Raw genomic sequence first — 16708 nt, 5'->3', positions numbered from 1 at the left:
ATTTTGTTGCAGGCAGGGCTTTACATTAACACCCGCCAAATGCGGGTAGATTTCAGCTTTGGTGGGTTGGACAGACGCTCCCACTAGCCACTTTGGCAGGTTGGAAATAGTTTTTACAATGTAGTTTTCTCAAAGCAGGGTTTGAATAAGGATGGCCCGCTTTTTTTCCATTCACTTGCGATCGGTTCTCTTTGAAAAAGACTAGACAAAAAAAATCGATGCTCGTGTACCCACAGTCCTGCTGCTTTTAAGAGCTCAAGATTGGAAAATAAATATATTTGTAAGCAGCAGCAGCAGCAGTCACTGCATTCGTTTTAATTATGCTCAGGCACATGATCATCCTTTCATTATCACTCGTGGTGTGTTTTTACCTGCTTTCTTTTGCTTATTTTTGTTAATATAGTTTAATTATCATCCTTTACAATAACATTTCTTTAATATGAGATTAACTCCCCATTTGTGTGTCGTAACCGGTGATCTGGGACCTTTAGCCAGGACAGATTACTGTGCATATTTTAGATGCATGACAGTAGATCTTTTTAAATGTTAATTAAAAAAAAAAGTTTTGTTGAATAAAATGCATGTATACAGCTATATATTTGCTTGTTTTGACACATTTAAATATGTGCCAAAGAAATAATTATTTCTTTTTGGTGTGGTCAGAGATCAATTTGATAAAACCTTTATTCTGAGCCCTAAAAAAGTCATGTGAAACAAAACCAATTGCAGTGCAACACAACCCATTTGCTCATGCACAGTGAGCAAGCTCATACACAACACACACAAACAGTGAAATAAAAGGGGAGGCATGTGGACAACACAACATCTAAATCAAGTCATTTTAACATGTCAAAGTCACATTTGTTTATATAAAATATATTTTCCAAACAACAAAATTGTGGCTAGTGAAAATGGCAAGTGGTTAGTAACGTTGGAAATCTACTAGTCACAGTGGCTGGTGATCAAAAAAGTTAATGTAAAGCCCTGGTTGCAGGTATTTAATGAAAAATTACAGTGAAATTGCTAGTTAGGTCTTGAAATTCCCATGGCATATGAAAGGTTATGTGAGATATGCATTGGCATGTTGTGTAGCCTGTTAGTTGAGGATTGGATGTGTCTGCAGCCGCGGAATATTGAAAATAATCAAGTTCAAACTTATTTGTCTGTAAATTACAATATTTATTGAATGATGTCTTCAAAACTTTAAGCTAATTGAGCTTTTAGCTGTAATGTTCATTATGCAAAAACAATAGTCAAGCATAACAATGGAGAAATATTAAGGAGCAAACCACCCTCATGATAATATTTAACACATCCTAAATACAAGTCAGAACTCTTTGAAGTGAACAAAAGCTTTTAGATTTAGTTATAAAATATTCTTACCCTTCACCCAGTAATCTTAAATTCAGTGTTTAGAGATTAAAGAGGAGTCAATGCTTAACATCAAAAGTACTGTCAGCTGTAATATTAAGTGTCTTATGCATCACATTTCTCTATCATTTTCAAAAGGAACTGAAATTATGACATTTAGTAACATAACTCCATTTTAAAATCATGTGTGTAAATTATGGTACTTCATATTCCCTGTACACGATGCTGCAGTCCTCAGTTTTCTTTGCATCCAGAGCACAGACATTTGAAGCACCTCCAGTACTGCTGCCTGATCTGGACAGGAATGAGAAAGTTCTGGAGATCAGTTTAACCTTTTATACATCACGACCAGTGTTGTGCAAGTTACTTCCAAACTGTAATACATTACATATTACTTATTACTTTTATTTTAATGTAATCCCTTACCTTACAATATTACTGTCTCAGAATTGTAATATGTTACATTACTCTTATATTACTTTTTAGTTACTTTCACCAAAATAACTACAGAATTAGAACTTCACATTATAAAATTCTATAATGTTCTATAATGAGCATTTTACATCCAGTAGAAAGTGATTTGATGTAGCAGAATGACTGTGACCTTTCCAGGCTACTAACAATATAGTATATAATTGGCAATGTGATGGCTCAAGACAATGCAAGAAATGATGACAGCCAAAATTACAAATGATCTGTTAAAAGTATGGTAGAGGTAAACTGATTATCTGGCAATATCTGTGAATGGCTTGGCTATATTCATATTAGACACAACAGGCGGATATGTAAACTCCAATGCCATGACAAAATGCAGATTTTGTTTCTTTTCTTATTGTTGCCATTATTGTATTTACTTTACATTCATGTGGTTTACAACACAAAACCGTCCTGCACAAAGTAAGCATGATGAACAGCTTTCTCAGTATAATGTTTGTGCACTGATTTCCTGTTTGTGGACAAAACTGCTTGCGAGCTCTCACATACGCTGCTCGCGCACAAATTCTCACGATATCTCAAATATGCACTGCTTACGCACAAGTTTTCTTGCTCTCAGCACACTGCTCTCTCAGTGAGATTATATGCAGACTCACAATTTGTGTCTTGTGTTCCCTCTTCCTTTCGAGCTTTTTGATATGAATTATATTAGTACACTATTTATTAACAATAACCAAAATACTAAAATAGACTCATAATTTTTAATCTAATAAATCATAACATTTTTGGCTGTATGTTATATGATGAGATATTTCAAATAAAAAGCATTTAGACAATAATAAAAACTAACGCAAGCAGAAATGTAACTAACAGAAACACTTGATAAGGTATTATAGCCTACTGTACTATTCACTCTTCAAATAAATCTCATTATCAATCACATTTTTTTATGGCAACTAAAATAAGTGAACTAGTGTCTGTTGTCTTCCACATTGTTGATGAGATAGTGGAGGACATTTTCCCTGTCATCCTCTTCATTTTGAGAAGAAGCTGTTCCACAGGGCCCCTGAACACACATATTGTGATTAAGTGCTTTAATTACCCTGTTGCGGTAATACTATAGTTGCTATGGTAACACAACAAGTGTAATATAAACAATGATCCAGTGCTGTAGTTTTTTTTTTACAATATGGGGTAGATTGTACTACAATTCACCACACTTTACTGTAGTAAAACTACACTTTATATTTAATTTCATGAGTTCACTATTCTTAATACGACAGTATGTTTAAGCATTCATTGTAAATACTAGCCTAAAACATAAGCAGTATACCTTACACTCAAAAACACTAGTATTTATTATAGAATTTAACTTAACCTGTAAGTAAATAGTGAAGCAATATATAAACCATATAAACATTATTGGGATAACAATTAGGAGGATCTCTGGAGAGCAACAGAACGAAAGGAAGAGGAAACACACGGCACAGATTGTGAGTCTGCATCATCTGACGGAGCGAGAGCAGGTCGTTAGCACGTGAGCAGCCCAGCCAGTGTTGAGTGAACGCGAGGAGTTTTGTCCACAGAGGAAACCGGCACGTTCACTCGCTCGAATTACATGAATGAGCTTACGACATTTGTCAGTGAAATAACGCCATATGCACTTACGTCCGTCTCGCGAATGCACTGTCTTATGCCATTTTCATCTATTTTCCGCTGTGCGTACTCAAACCGGGCTGAGCCAAATAGCCCTGGACCTTGAGCTCAGAAGCTGAAATCATTCCGCGTTCAAAGAAAAAAGGTCCCATAGCCAGAGGGAGATTAATGACAGCACGCGCATATATTCTCTAGCCACGAACAGGAAATAGAACTGCGGTATTTTTTATTTGTTAATGTCTTGCGGGCGAAAAGTGTGTTGTAACGCACGCGTTACTGAACATGTACAGAGTAAAATATTACTGAAAATGTATTAGTAATGCCTTACACTACTGCGTTACAGGAAAATGTAATACATTACTGTAATAAATTACTTTTTTAACACATCACTCCCAACACTGATCACGACTGATCATATAATAGATTATAAGAACAAGAAAATATGATTTAAAAGACTAAAAGAGCACGAATAAATAAAAGTTCTAACAGGAAAGTTCTGCAAGTGATCTACTAACCACTCATACATATAAGCATACGGCTGACTTCATTGCTAATTTTCTCTGTTTTGCCTTAAATTGGCGTTTGACATTGAATATGACAGAGGATTGAGTAAATGTCTGACCTCATTATTGAGCACACAGTAGATCAGGAAGATGAAGGTTCCCTGCTGAGAGTTCAGGACCAGGTAGAAGATATGTAGCACCTCACTGCTATTACTGAAGAACCCCAGAATCCAAGGACAACCCAGAACCACAAACTGACCCAGTGTTTTAAACACCATAACCCTGTGGTAAATGAGAGAAAGAACAAGATATTGTGTGTAGTTTAATGAATATGTGTTTTTATAAAGAATGAATCAGTTTGTTACTTGGTTTGCTTCATCTGTGAAACTTCAGCGTTCAGTTTTGAGAGAGCTGATTTCAGACCGATGCAGATGCAGATGAAGAGAATCAAGTTCAGCTGTGGAATACAGTAATGATCAGTTTTGTTTTGACGATTTTAACAGCTCATGTAAACATGTCTGTAACTTAAACTTACTGCTAGTATGACACAAACAGGACCCAGAAAACTCCAGATAAACCCTTTATCTGTTTTCATCCAGCATCTGATTAGAGGAAAACACAATATAATAATGATTAAATACATTTATCAACAAGAACATGGCAGTTACTGATTTTAATCGTGTGTGACGTTGTTACGAGTTGGAGCTTATAATCAAATGAACAAATAAACAACACCACTCACTGTTCACTGCCGTATCCTTCTGGAAACAACCCAATAGACACACACACCACAACCATAGCAACGACATATCCAATCACACACAAGAATCCACTGCTAAGCACCTCCTTCTTTTTGGAGCTGATTCGTGATAGGTTCTGTACACAGATGAAGAGCAGCACAGCTTCAATGAACATCCACACAAAGGCGGAGAGGAAGAGGAAGTGCAGAAGGCCTGCTATCACCACACACAACACCTGGAGAGCATGAGAGAGGGTTATGATGATTCTCAGTGCGGCTGTGCTGAGCTGTAGAGCTCCTTCATCATTCTCACCTGCTGAGGGCGAATAAGGCTCAGGAACTGTTGTGTGAGCAGCAACAGAAGGTGAGCCGACAGCAGACTGATGCAGATGTTGATTCGAGCCACATTATTGACTCCAGGACTCCACTGACAAAGAGCAAAGGACAACAGAGCCAAACTGAAGAACACCAGACCCACGATCACACACACCAGATCCAGCAGCTCCAGCAGATCACTCTGAGAAAACATGCAGAGAACATGAGTGCCAGATCTGTGCTGCTCTTCAATGCTCTCTAGAAATGTTCTGGTACCGGTGATGGACTGCTGCTGGTCTGCATGATGAGAGCGAATGTGGACAGATGAACACAGGAACACACAGTGTGGCTGCTGTTGCTGTTTAACACAGAACAACCATCTACAATCCACTCGCTGATATTCCAGTACACACAGGACAGAGAACCGCTGGGCTCAAACTCCTGCAAGAAGAAGAAGAAACGAGCAGAAAATATGAGCAGAGTGAATATTAGATGTGTTCAGATGTTGATCAGTGCTGATGTTGGACTAAAACACATTTCAGTCTCTCACTCTGATGTGTCTGAAGGTGAAGTTGACTGCTTTGGTGAGTGCAGTGTTGCTGGTTTTGGGAAGAGTAGCTGAGATCACAGTGGACATCATGGTTTTAATGGTGTCATTAGTTGTGTTGAAGAAGTCGGCCTTCAGTAGATTCTCCATTGTGGTGTAGCTCATGAAAGCCACAGCAGCAGATCCTGTGAGACAGAAACAGAGGCTTACATGCAATATTATATGGAAATAGAAAAAGTCAAAAGAGTAAATGTGGTTTAGTGGTGGTGAAATGAGGTTTCATTATACATAAAACACTGATTACACCAAACATTCAACTCACTGTCATTGTTGTTCTTGGCGATGCCAATAAGATCGATGTCTACAGAAGAATTTGTTGTGTCAAGTTGAGGGATTTTATCTAAGGTCACCTGTGGTCCAACCATGAAGACTTGTCCCTCTGATTACAAACAAACATGATGTTATGCTAATTTACTTTACTAATTCAGAGATTTCTAAGTTTTAAAATCAAATGGTTAAATAAGATAACACTACATCACTGAGCCAGTCACACCAATGAAGTCATGACATCATGAAACCTTCTTCTGCTCTCAGAATCCCTCCAACAACTGATTTTTTTAGAAATCAACTTCAAATGTGTAAGAAGACCCAAAACTCATCTAGAAGTGGAGGTTCCCCATGAGTTCAGGCCATTTTAGGATGTTCATTAAGCAGCAGGAAACCAATCGTTCACCACATTGACATGGAGCTACTGCCCGAGGCAACACAAGTTACTCAGTGTATACCCTGTATATTGGATAGGTATTGAAACAAGCATCCTTTGTACTTTGAGTCAATCACAGCAGCCCAAAGTCAAACATCAAGCATTACTAACACTTCTGTTTTTTTGCTGACCCAGAACAGCTTTGTAGAACTCAAATCTTCACAAAACTGAATTTAAGGATCACCTCTCCAGTGTCTATGAGTACCAGCTGATGCCATATGGGCTGGTCAACCCATTGATAATCTTTCAAAGGTACATGAATAAAGCATTCAATGAGTTCCTGAAGCACTTTGTTGTGGTTTACATCAATGTCGTATTGATTTACTGCTAAAGGATAACAGAACATTGTGATCAAGTTCAAGTCCTCCAAAAGCTGAATATGCACCAACTCTACCTCAAGCAGGTAAAGTATTTCACTAACCATACATCCACTTTTGTGGCTTATGCAATTACAGAGGCTAGAACACAGATGGAGCCAAACACCAGTTCAAAGTCATCACTGATCTCAGAAATCTTGAATCCATTCGTCAAGCAAAGACTCAACCTCAGTTTCACTTCAGAATTCAACTCCACTCTTACACACTGACCAGATATCATCAAGCAGATGCTCTGCCAAGAGTTTACTTTCCTGTTCTTAAAGTAGCACCTCCTGAACCATCCTATCTCTATCCCGCCAACCTGATTTCAATAAGTAGGACCTGTTCCTGCATTAACATCTATGTTGAACCTGGAACAACATTCAAATCAGCCAATCAGCCCCAGAATTAAGGGATAAGTGTTCAGTATAAGTTAAGTTTAGGCTTATGGTTAGGTTTATGCATTTCTACATGATTTTTATCCAACTATTATTCCCCTTATAGTTGGGTTTAGGGGTAGGGAATAGGTATGGGTTACATTTTCAGACATGATGCTCCAGGATACATAGATGTTAATCCAGAATTGTATTGTATTTGGCAAAATCATGACGTTCACCTCTAGCCATCAATATCAGTCCAATAGAATGGTCCATTGATGATCAGATCTGGACATCTGAACCAGCTCTGCTGTGGTTCCATATGGTATAGGCTACATAAGGTGCACCTTTTTTTACAACCCTCATGGACTCATGCACACTTCTTCAGGCTCTGGACCCAAGCAATCAGCATTCTTGATGATCTCTATCTGGTACTGGTGTTACATGATCCCTGATGTTTTTCAATATGTCTAAGGATGCTCATTTCTGCTCTCTCCTTGATTCCCTAATAATTGTTCCCTATTTCCCATTGACCTTTGTCCCATACCATCAACTTTTATACCACAGCCATGAGCCCACCAGCTCAATCCTGCTGCAGTGCATGTTTGGATGATGAACCATCACTTCTCCCCTGCCATCTGTGGGGAGCCATTAGATGCTACTGAAGTCAATCACTGAGTGTAAGGGTCAAAGATCACGACAATGCAAGTGCCAGGGTGATATTCAACTCCCCAACACCCCTCTGGGCAAAATGTCTGGCTTTCAGCAAAAGACATCCAACTCACACACATGATCCTCTCTGTGCTGCTGTCTCAGTCCGTGTACCTGCACACAGCGGTGCTTCACATGACAGAAGCACACATCCAGACTTCAGTCAGCCAAAAGCAAATCACATTTACATTCTCTGAATCATCTAACCCCTAAAACCATTCACTTAATAAAAATGGTAACAGTGTGTAACAGGATTCATTTTTAAACTTCTTATTTGCCTGTATACAGACTGTGCATGTGTGTATTTTTCCCTGTTGGACTCTTGTAGAGAGGTGCCAAATACAGCAACACTTCATATCATCACAGATTCAGCTATTATTTTTGATTTTCTTATATTTGCAAATGTTGCTCAGTTTGAGTGAGTCAAAGAGGAGCAGGTCTGAGCTGGTGTGATTGAGTCTCTGATATATAATCTCAGGTTCATCATCAATAATAACAGTGTCTCCACTTACCTACAGCTGCAAGAGTGAAACTGACATTGGCACTTGTTTCTGTCGGCTTCACCAATGTAGAAATGAGTTTCTCGCTGCTTTTCAACACTTTAGTTCCATATGAGGCTAGCTGAGCTGGACTGGCTGATGATGAAGACACTGAAATCTTCTCTGAAGCGTTGAAGACCACAGTCAAAATGTCGGTCACCGTCTGATTCAATGATCAAACACACGGATGTAAAGACAGACAATAAGATAAAACTGCTCTGTCAGTCGACTCTAACAGAACTGACTTTATTCTGTTTCTCTTGAAGACTTACATTCAGTGGAAGCTCTTGAGCTGTGATGTTCTCTATCTGCTCAAGAAGGTTTTGTAGACATCCAGAGCTCTGATTCTGAAATCACAATTTAGCTTTATACAGTGCAGAAATCACGAGTCATGTCTTTAATCATGTTTTGCAACATTAATAACAAACAACCAAAGTTTCTGAACAAAACCATCAGAAATAAATAGAGAAGCACATTTATGGTTATATTACATGCATACATCACAAATATAATCACACAGCCCTTAAAACTATTAAAGGTATATTTCAGAAACTCAACTTACAGAGCATCCTTCCTGCAGCGTGATATTTATAACTGCAATGAGAGAAAATCACAGTGAACACAACAATAACACATCTCACATGAAAATGTCTGCAATGATCTGCAACTGAACATCTCAGATTCTCTTTAATCCTTCATCTTTATCCAGAGACACAAACACACTCACACCTGTTCAGTTCTACACACTCAGTCAAACACACTCAGAGGAATCATCAGACTACATTACCAGCTGAGCTTGTCGTCTGTGGTGTGACTGTTGTACTGATGCTGGTGATGTTAATGTTGGAAACAACTGAAAAACAATCAACAATCAGACAAATAATACTGAACATACAAAGAGTGCATGAAAACATTAGTGTCAAGGTTTCAGGAGGGGAAAAGGAGCAAGGACTCGTATACAGACAAGAATATTAGTAATTAAAATAAAACTTCACTGGTTACAGATGCTGATGAGAGTCTTTTCTCATCATATAAAACATTTATAATGAATTTACTCAAATAATATATTGTCAGTGTTTGCTGCTGATCAGTGATGTGATGATAATGACTGACCACATTCATCATCTGTACACTAAAGAAAATGCTGATTATCAATAAAACATATGATATGATCTCAATTATTCATTCTTAATAATAGACAAATAACCAGAAACACAAATATCATGAAAGAACTGATGTGAATATAATTACCTGTACAGTAGGCCAAATTACAGTAAGTTGGTCTAAGCAGCTCATAGACAAAATAATTTCCTGGACAGGCTTTGATTCGAATAGGAAAAGAGCCGTAATAGCAGCAGTAACTGTAAGCATTAGCGCAGACATCTCGAGTGACCATTTCATCCGCTACTGTTGGGTGTCCACCACGAATCCACAGTGTGTAATCAGTGCCACAACTGAGCTGCTGAACACATGTGTCTGGGATCTGAGCGTTCAGACCGTTAATGAAGAGCCGATACCAGCCGCTCCAGGAGACTGACTGGTCACACATGGTCACTGGCTTTGATGGCTGACTGCTGTTGGCTCTCCATGGGTCGTCCAGCACAGTGTAGTTGTAACAGGGATCTGTAAAACAATAAACCAAAAATAAGAGAATGAAATTAGTCTTAATATACAGTTGAAGTCAGAATTATTATCCCCACTGAAATATTAGACTGCTTGTTTATTTTTTCCCCAATTTCTGTTTAACAAAGAGAAGATTTTTTCAACACATTTCTAAGCATAATAGTTTTAGTAACTAATTTCTAATAACTGATTTATTTTATCTTTGCCATGATGACAGTAAATAATATTAGACTAGATATTCTTCAAGACACTTCTATACAGCTTAAAGTGAAATTTAAAGGCTTAACTAGGTTAATTAAGTTAACTAGGCAGGTTAGGCTAATTAGGCAAGTAATTGTATAATGATGGTTTGTTCTGTAGACGAGTAAAAATATAGCTGAAAAGGGCTAATAACTTTGTCCCTAAAATGGTGTTTAAAAAATGTAAAACTGCTTTTATTCCAGCCAAAAAAAAAACAAAACAAATAAGACTTTCTCCAAAAGAAAAAATATTATCAGACATGCTATGAAAATGTCCTTGTTCTGTTAAACATAATTTGGGAAACATTTAAAAACAAAGAATACAATTCAAAGGGGGCTAATAATTCTGACTTCAACTGTAAATGTTTTCTTTTTTTTTTCTTTTTTTTGTCAAATAAGTTTTTTATTTGGTCGTTGAATAAACTTACAATAATCACAGATTCCAGGATTAGTTTTCTGATATGCATACATTTACATAAAAATAAAAAAAACACCCCAAGCCCAGCCTGTAAGTATACACTACAGTGATAATCATAACAACTTTTAGTTTCAATACATTGTTTTGGGGGGAAGAATTCCCCATGAAGTAACAAAAGAAAGGGCCCCAAATTTTCTGAAATTGTCCAATATTGCCTTTTAAAATAAATCTGGTTCGTTCCAGGTGCAGAGTAGATATCAATTCTTCAAGCCATAGTTTGGCAGTTGATAAATGTTTTTTTTAAATTAAGTTACTCAGAATAGTTTGTAAAACAAATTGTGTTAATATGAATAATGTTTCAGTTTGGATTTTTCACAGGTGTTTTGCCTGTATTTTTAATGATGTGCATCAGTTTAATCAGATTGCGTTTTATGGTAACAGTGAATGTCTGTACCTTTAAGGAATGATTCTTAATAATGTTCACATTTTTTCAACATACTGATCTCTTACAGTGTGCTAATCTGACACTTTTTACTGAACTACTGTAACTATCCAGTATGTGCACTGTCAGGCCACACTGGCTGATTCAACGGTCACAGATTTACTCTTTATGTGTAATATCGAGTTTCCAAATACATTTCAGAATGAGCTAAATTTATAGCCTGGTTATTTTTTTAAATAAAAAAGCCAGACATAACAACCCAGTTCCTAATGACTGAACACTCCTGTCCATCTTTTCTTGTTGTTCATCTGTAGCTGATGTGTGGACTTCACTGATCTCATGAACAACATTAAAACAACATTATTGTCAATATCAAAGCCAAAGCCAGCAGTGTTTCTTTACCAGGTGTGATGATCACCGGTGTGGCGGCTGTAGAGCTGATGGTAACACTGCCAACATCTGAAAATGTACATCAATAAAACATTATGAACAGATTCATAAAGTTCATGAAGGAGATGAAAACACTAGATATTTGAGTTTATAATGTCCATGTAAACCTATTCAGTGGTCCAAAACATTATAATAATTATAATTTATTCCTGCTTTATAAGATGCTTTACAGATGAGAGATGCTGATTAAAGATTCTCTGTGAGGAGAGATTAAAGTCTTTATGTTTGTACATAAAAACTGTATTATAATTAATTTAACACAAATGTAAGATGTTAATATATGATGTCAGTGTGTGCTACTAACAAGTGCACTAACTGGCCAACTACATAATCTTTCAACTTTAAAATGGTTTCATCCAGTCATAAACTGAAATAATGTCTATTTAGGATCCTTAATCAGAAACACACACAAATATCATAAATGTGTAGAAAGAGCTGATGTGAATATAATTACCTGCACAGTAGGCTAAATTACAGGCAATTGGTTGTTGCAGCTCATAGATATAAACATTTCCTGGACAGGCTTTGACTCGAATAGGATAAGAGCCGTAATAGCAGCAGTAACTGTAAGCGTGACCGCAGACGTCTCGAGTGACGACTCCATCCTGTACTGTTGGGTGTCCACCACGAATCCAAAGTGGGAAAGAAGTGCCACATGCAGACACTGGAACACATGTGTCTGGGATATGAGCACTCACACCGTTAATGAGGAATTGATACCAGCCGCTCCAGGAGACTGAGGCGTCACACGTGTTGGCGTTACTTGTATTATTGACGGATCTCCATGACTCACTCAGCACAGTATAGCTGTTGCAGGGGTCAGTCAGATTAGCTGTTATAAAACATTTAATGTGTTATAAACACATAAAAAAGAAATAATCATAATTATAACTTTATAAATAATGAAATCCATACAGAAAAACAGCTGAAGACAATTAACAATTGTTCAGTTTAATAATTAACAAATAATGAAGCTTAACAAAATATTTAATTCTGTTTATCTATATTTCTATTATTCTTTATAATGCATTTACAGGATTGTTTTAATACCAGTGTATCTAGGGTAAGAAAAAGACAAACTACTAAAGATTAAACATGACGATGAACAAATATTACTATAACATCCAATATGAAATCAAATGCAAGTCACTATCACATTTTCTGAGACTTCTGTTATTAAAAATACTGAAACGAAATGCACAACGCCTTACAAGATATCTTTAAATCTGTAATACAATCTGATTTTATTTAGTGGATATATAACAGAGAAATGATTGAGAAGAGATACATATTTAACAAATATCCTCTGGGTGGCTGTCAAAAAGAGCATTACCAAAAATTGTTGTAGCAAGGATATTTGATAATATCTAATAGAAAATCACTTTTAAAAAGATAGTCAGAGTTTAAAATGTATAATAAAGTATTCTACATATACACTGAAAAAAGTGTTGCATGCAGAACTGTTGCAAACAATTTATTTGTGTTGAATTTAAACAAACAAATTATTAAATTTAATAATGTTCAACTTAATTTTTTTGTTTAAATTCAGCCCAAATACATTTTTTACAACCACTTAACGTAAAAAATTGAGTAAATCCAAGGAATCATCTTTAAATATTTTTTTTCAGTGTTCCTTTTGTGAGCTTTTTGATGAAGTTACTTTTTTTCATATACAGTATTATTATACGCTCTTTCCTATTATTATACATATTATATTCAAGTTATAAGACACTAATACAATTAAGATAATTGCAGATATCATATATTATTAGCTGAAATTCTAAATACAATTATTTCTTAATAGTAACAATGTTTATTTAATGTTTTTTTATTTTTTATTACTAATAATTATTTAGTTACTACTAGAAGTCTAGACTCCTGTAATCCTGACACTGTGCTCTGCCTCACCAATGATTTCACAATAATGGCGGTATTCAATATTTAAATATAGACAATATTCTTTGTGTCAGTAATGGAGAGATCAGACATGAGGTGCTCAGAAAACTGTCAATCAGAGTTACTGAAACAGCAGGAATTATTGAGAAAAACAAGATAAAGCAGTGCAGGATTACATCTCTACTCAGTTAAAACACAGCAGATAACAGTATAGTACATTACCAGCTGTGCTCATCACTGGTAAAAGGGTGCTTGTTAAAACATCTGGAAAAAAGTTAAATAAAGAAAAAAAAAACACAATTAAATGAATAGACTAACAGGATTTTATTTAACAGTTCATGCAAATATTTCTCATCTTCTTTCCTCATCCTAATTTCAGATTAAACTCTTGTGATGACTTTTTCTTTAGGTGAACAGGATTTTCTCTCTGTTATAATTTACTGCAATTTTTACTATATCTACAATACACCCGTTTACTATGATGAAATCTCTGTCCAAGCTGTATAGGTATCAGTGTGATTGTCATGATCACCAGCGATCGCTTACCACCAGAAGTCGCTGGAAAACATTCTCACTCAGAACTACAAATGTGTTTGTAAATGGACTTCAACTTCATACATGCTCTTCGCCCACACACCTGCTTTCTCATTTAGCTTGATTTACATTCACACCTGAGGACTTTCAGAGACTGATTAACACACACTATTTAAGCCACACATTCACTCCTTCAGTTTGCCGAGTATTGTTATTTGTCACAGTGACATTACAGCGCGTTTCCTTTGTCTGTCTTTGCCGTGTTTTTGATCCTTTGCCTTGTTTATTTATTTAATGCTGTTTGCTGCCTGCATCTGACCAACTGTCTGTTGTTTTGACTTTGACTCTGGATTGCCCTCATACATCTGTTTGCCGGTATTGACCACTGCTTGCCTGACAATTCTAAATAACCTCACGTGGATCCAAACTTCTGTTGTTGGTGTCACTCCCCGGCGTTACAGTGATACTCTTAAAAAGATTTTTAAATCTTCAATCACACTAAGCAAATTATTAAAACATGCATAAACTAATTTGTAATCTTATACCTGCTTCTGTTACAGAACAACTTTCTATTACTGTCTGAAAAACATCTTCACTCTTTCGCTATGAAAACACTGATGTACAACACTGTGATCTCTGTAGCCAAAACTATCTGGATGCAGCCTTTATGATGCAAGCTGAGATTGCATCACTCAGCGATGCAATGTCAGACACAATGCACTCAAATGGAGCAAGTGACGTCACTGTGATGGGTAGGGTTAGAGGTGGGGTCTGGTGAGCCCATTAAAAAGCATTGGATGCAGCCCAGATTGCACTGCACCAGGTCTACATCCAGACCCCTCTCTCCGTAGCACTCGGCAAAGAAAGCGGATCTGCAGATCATCCGGTCAGCATAGTTCATCAATTCATTTTCTTGTCGGCTTAGTCCCTTTATTAATCCGGGATCGCCACAGCGGAATGAACCGCCAACTTATCCAGCACATTTTTACGCAGCGGATGCCCTTCCAGCCGCAACCCATCTCTGGGAAACATCACACACACACTCATACACTACGGACAATTTAGCCTACCCAATACACCTGTACCGCATGTCTTTGGACTGTGGGGGAAACCGGAGCACTCGGAGGAAACCACACAGCCACTGCATCGCCCCGGTCAGCATGGTGTGGCTTTGCGTATAGATGGTCGTGACAGCAGTTTTCCCTGTGCTAATGGTTTATGTGCATCCTTTTCTTTGTTCTGTTAGGGTAAGCAAATGTCTTTTTTTTTTGCAGTTTTTGCATACAATTTGTGTTTGTTTGGCGGACTTCCCCGCTGTCATTTTACTCTCCCTTCCCACCTCTTGCTCGCCGCTGATTTGCACATCGTTACATCCCTATAATTAATACATTTTATCCATTAGAAGCTGGCTATATTCACACACTGTTCCCAACTGTGTTTAAACCCCTCATAAAACTGATTACAACATACTGCAGTTGACTTCTATCAATGACAATAAATGCACTGCTGATACACTTGAGCTTTTTAACATTTCACTTAAATATTTTCTTAACTTTTGTCCAAAGCAAATACAGATGCTGTTACTGTAGCTCTGACTCAGACATTCATTTATGCATCACATACACACCTTTACTGTATTTAAACAGTAAAAGTGTGTGTGTGAGATCAACATGCATGAAGTGTCAAAATTATATTGAAGCTAAAAAAAATGAAATGTAATGCGTACGCATTATAACAGAGACGGTACTCAGTGCTTTTATAAACCCTGAAACATGAAAAACACAAATGATTTAATTAAATTGTGCTGCAGTTTGACAATGTGAAATCTACATTCATTATATAAACTCAGATAAAGTCAAGAGTTTTGAGCGATAAGAAATAATCTTACTTTTTAACAGAATTATGCAGGCCATTGTCAATTATGACAGTCTGATGTGTTTCTGTTTATCCACTAATCAGTCCAGAGGATGAGTTTCCTTCAAAGTTCAGAGAAAAAAAACAATTAGGACTGGCTATGATGAAAGATAATTACAAAACAACATACACAAAATATCAAAGTTTATTTTTTAACATACTTAATTCTGTATGATTTTTAAGCTTGAGTGGAGAGGAAAATTGATGTCCCCATGAGTCTGTGTGCATACTGCAAAACTGTACTGACGCAGTTTCAATCTTATAGATCTTCTATGTTAAGCTGCTTTGACACAATCTACATTGTAAAAGTGCTATAGAAATAAAGATGACCTGAACTGAATTCAATTTTAAGTCCCCCCTTGGATATAAAAACACACATACAAGAGATATACTCCACTGCATTTATGAATTTACATTTGATGATTTTAAATGATTAAGATTTTCATAATAGTCCTGACCTGGTCCTGGTCAAGCCTAAACTACTCAACCAAATCCAACTACACACAAACCACACAATCACTTCATGATTTATATGATTTATCAACATCATTATTAAGAGCAGAAAGATCTTACCTGATATGAGCTGAAAGCAGTGGTCTTCACCTGAAACAGTTGACCGCCTAACAAAGCAAATATTTGTGTGTGGTGTACCTTTGTGTATATTTATAAGTTTATCACTCCATCAGCCTGAAGGGAAAATATGAACTCATATGCACCATTTCCTTCTTAAATTCAAATTCTAATTCAAATTAAACAGTAAAAACTTCAGTAAAGGCCTTCACAAACATTGCTACAATATCATATTGTTTATTTAGACCTTAAAAATACATAAAACAAATACATAAATACAAAAACATAACCTGAATGAAAGGGAAAATGA

General features: G+C 36.6%; 2 protein-coding genes across 3 annotated transcripts in view; one reads left to right on the top strand and one right to left on the bottom strand.

Annotated features, from left to right (window-relative positions):
* The window catches only part of LOC137495978 (uncharacterized), a 108662-nt gene that overhangs the window by 5719 nt on the left and 86235 nt on the right, over window positions 1-16708 (top strand). The window lies entirely within an intron of this gene.
* Window positions 305-16579, bottom strand: LOC137495330 (adhesion G protein-coupled receptor L4-like). Of its 2 annotated transcripts, XM_073906652.1 has the most exons (20): window positions 16402-16579; window positions 15803-15890; window positions 15641-15679; window positions 13603-13644; window positions 11939-12316; window positions 11437-11493; window positions 9564-9935; window positions 9100-9165; window positions 8875-8906; window positions 8585-8659; window positions 8286-8475; window positions 5889-6005; window positions 5570-5751; window positions 5296-5460; window positions 5018-5221; window positions 4708-4940; window positions 4501-4567; window positions 4331-4422; window positions 4085-4247; window positions 305-1665 (listed from the first exon to the last, which is right to left on the bottom strand). In XM_073906652.1, the coding sequence occupies exons 2-20, from the start codon at window positions 15825-15827 to the stop codon at window positions 1606-1608; spliced, it is 2559 nt and encodes an 852-aa protein (XP_073762753.1). In that variant the 5' UTR covers window positions 15828-15890; window positions 16402-16579; the 3' UTR covers window positions 305-1605. The 2 variants fall into 2 exon arrangements, with proteins under 2 accessions (XP_073762753.1, XP_068077043.2); XM_068220942.2 differs by lacking the exons at window positions 15641-15679; window positions 15803-15890; window positions 16402-16579 and adding an exon at window positions 13927-13965.

This window comes from Danio rerio, chromosome 1 (assembly GCF_049306965.1).
Source record: "Danio rerio strain Tuebingen ecotype United States chromosome 1, GRCz12tu, whole genome shotgun sequence".
Classification (NCBI taxonomy): domain Eukaryota; kingdom Metazoa; phylum Chordata; class Actinopteri; order Cypriniformes; family Danionidae; genus Danio; species Danio rerio.
This window is presented reverse-complemented; position numbering and strand designations above follow the sequence as displayed.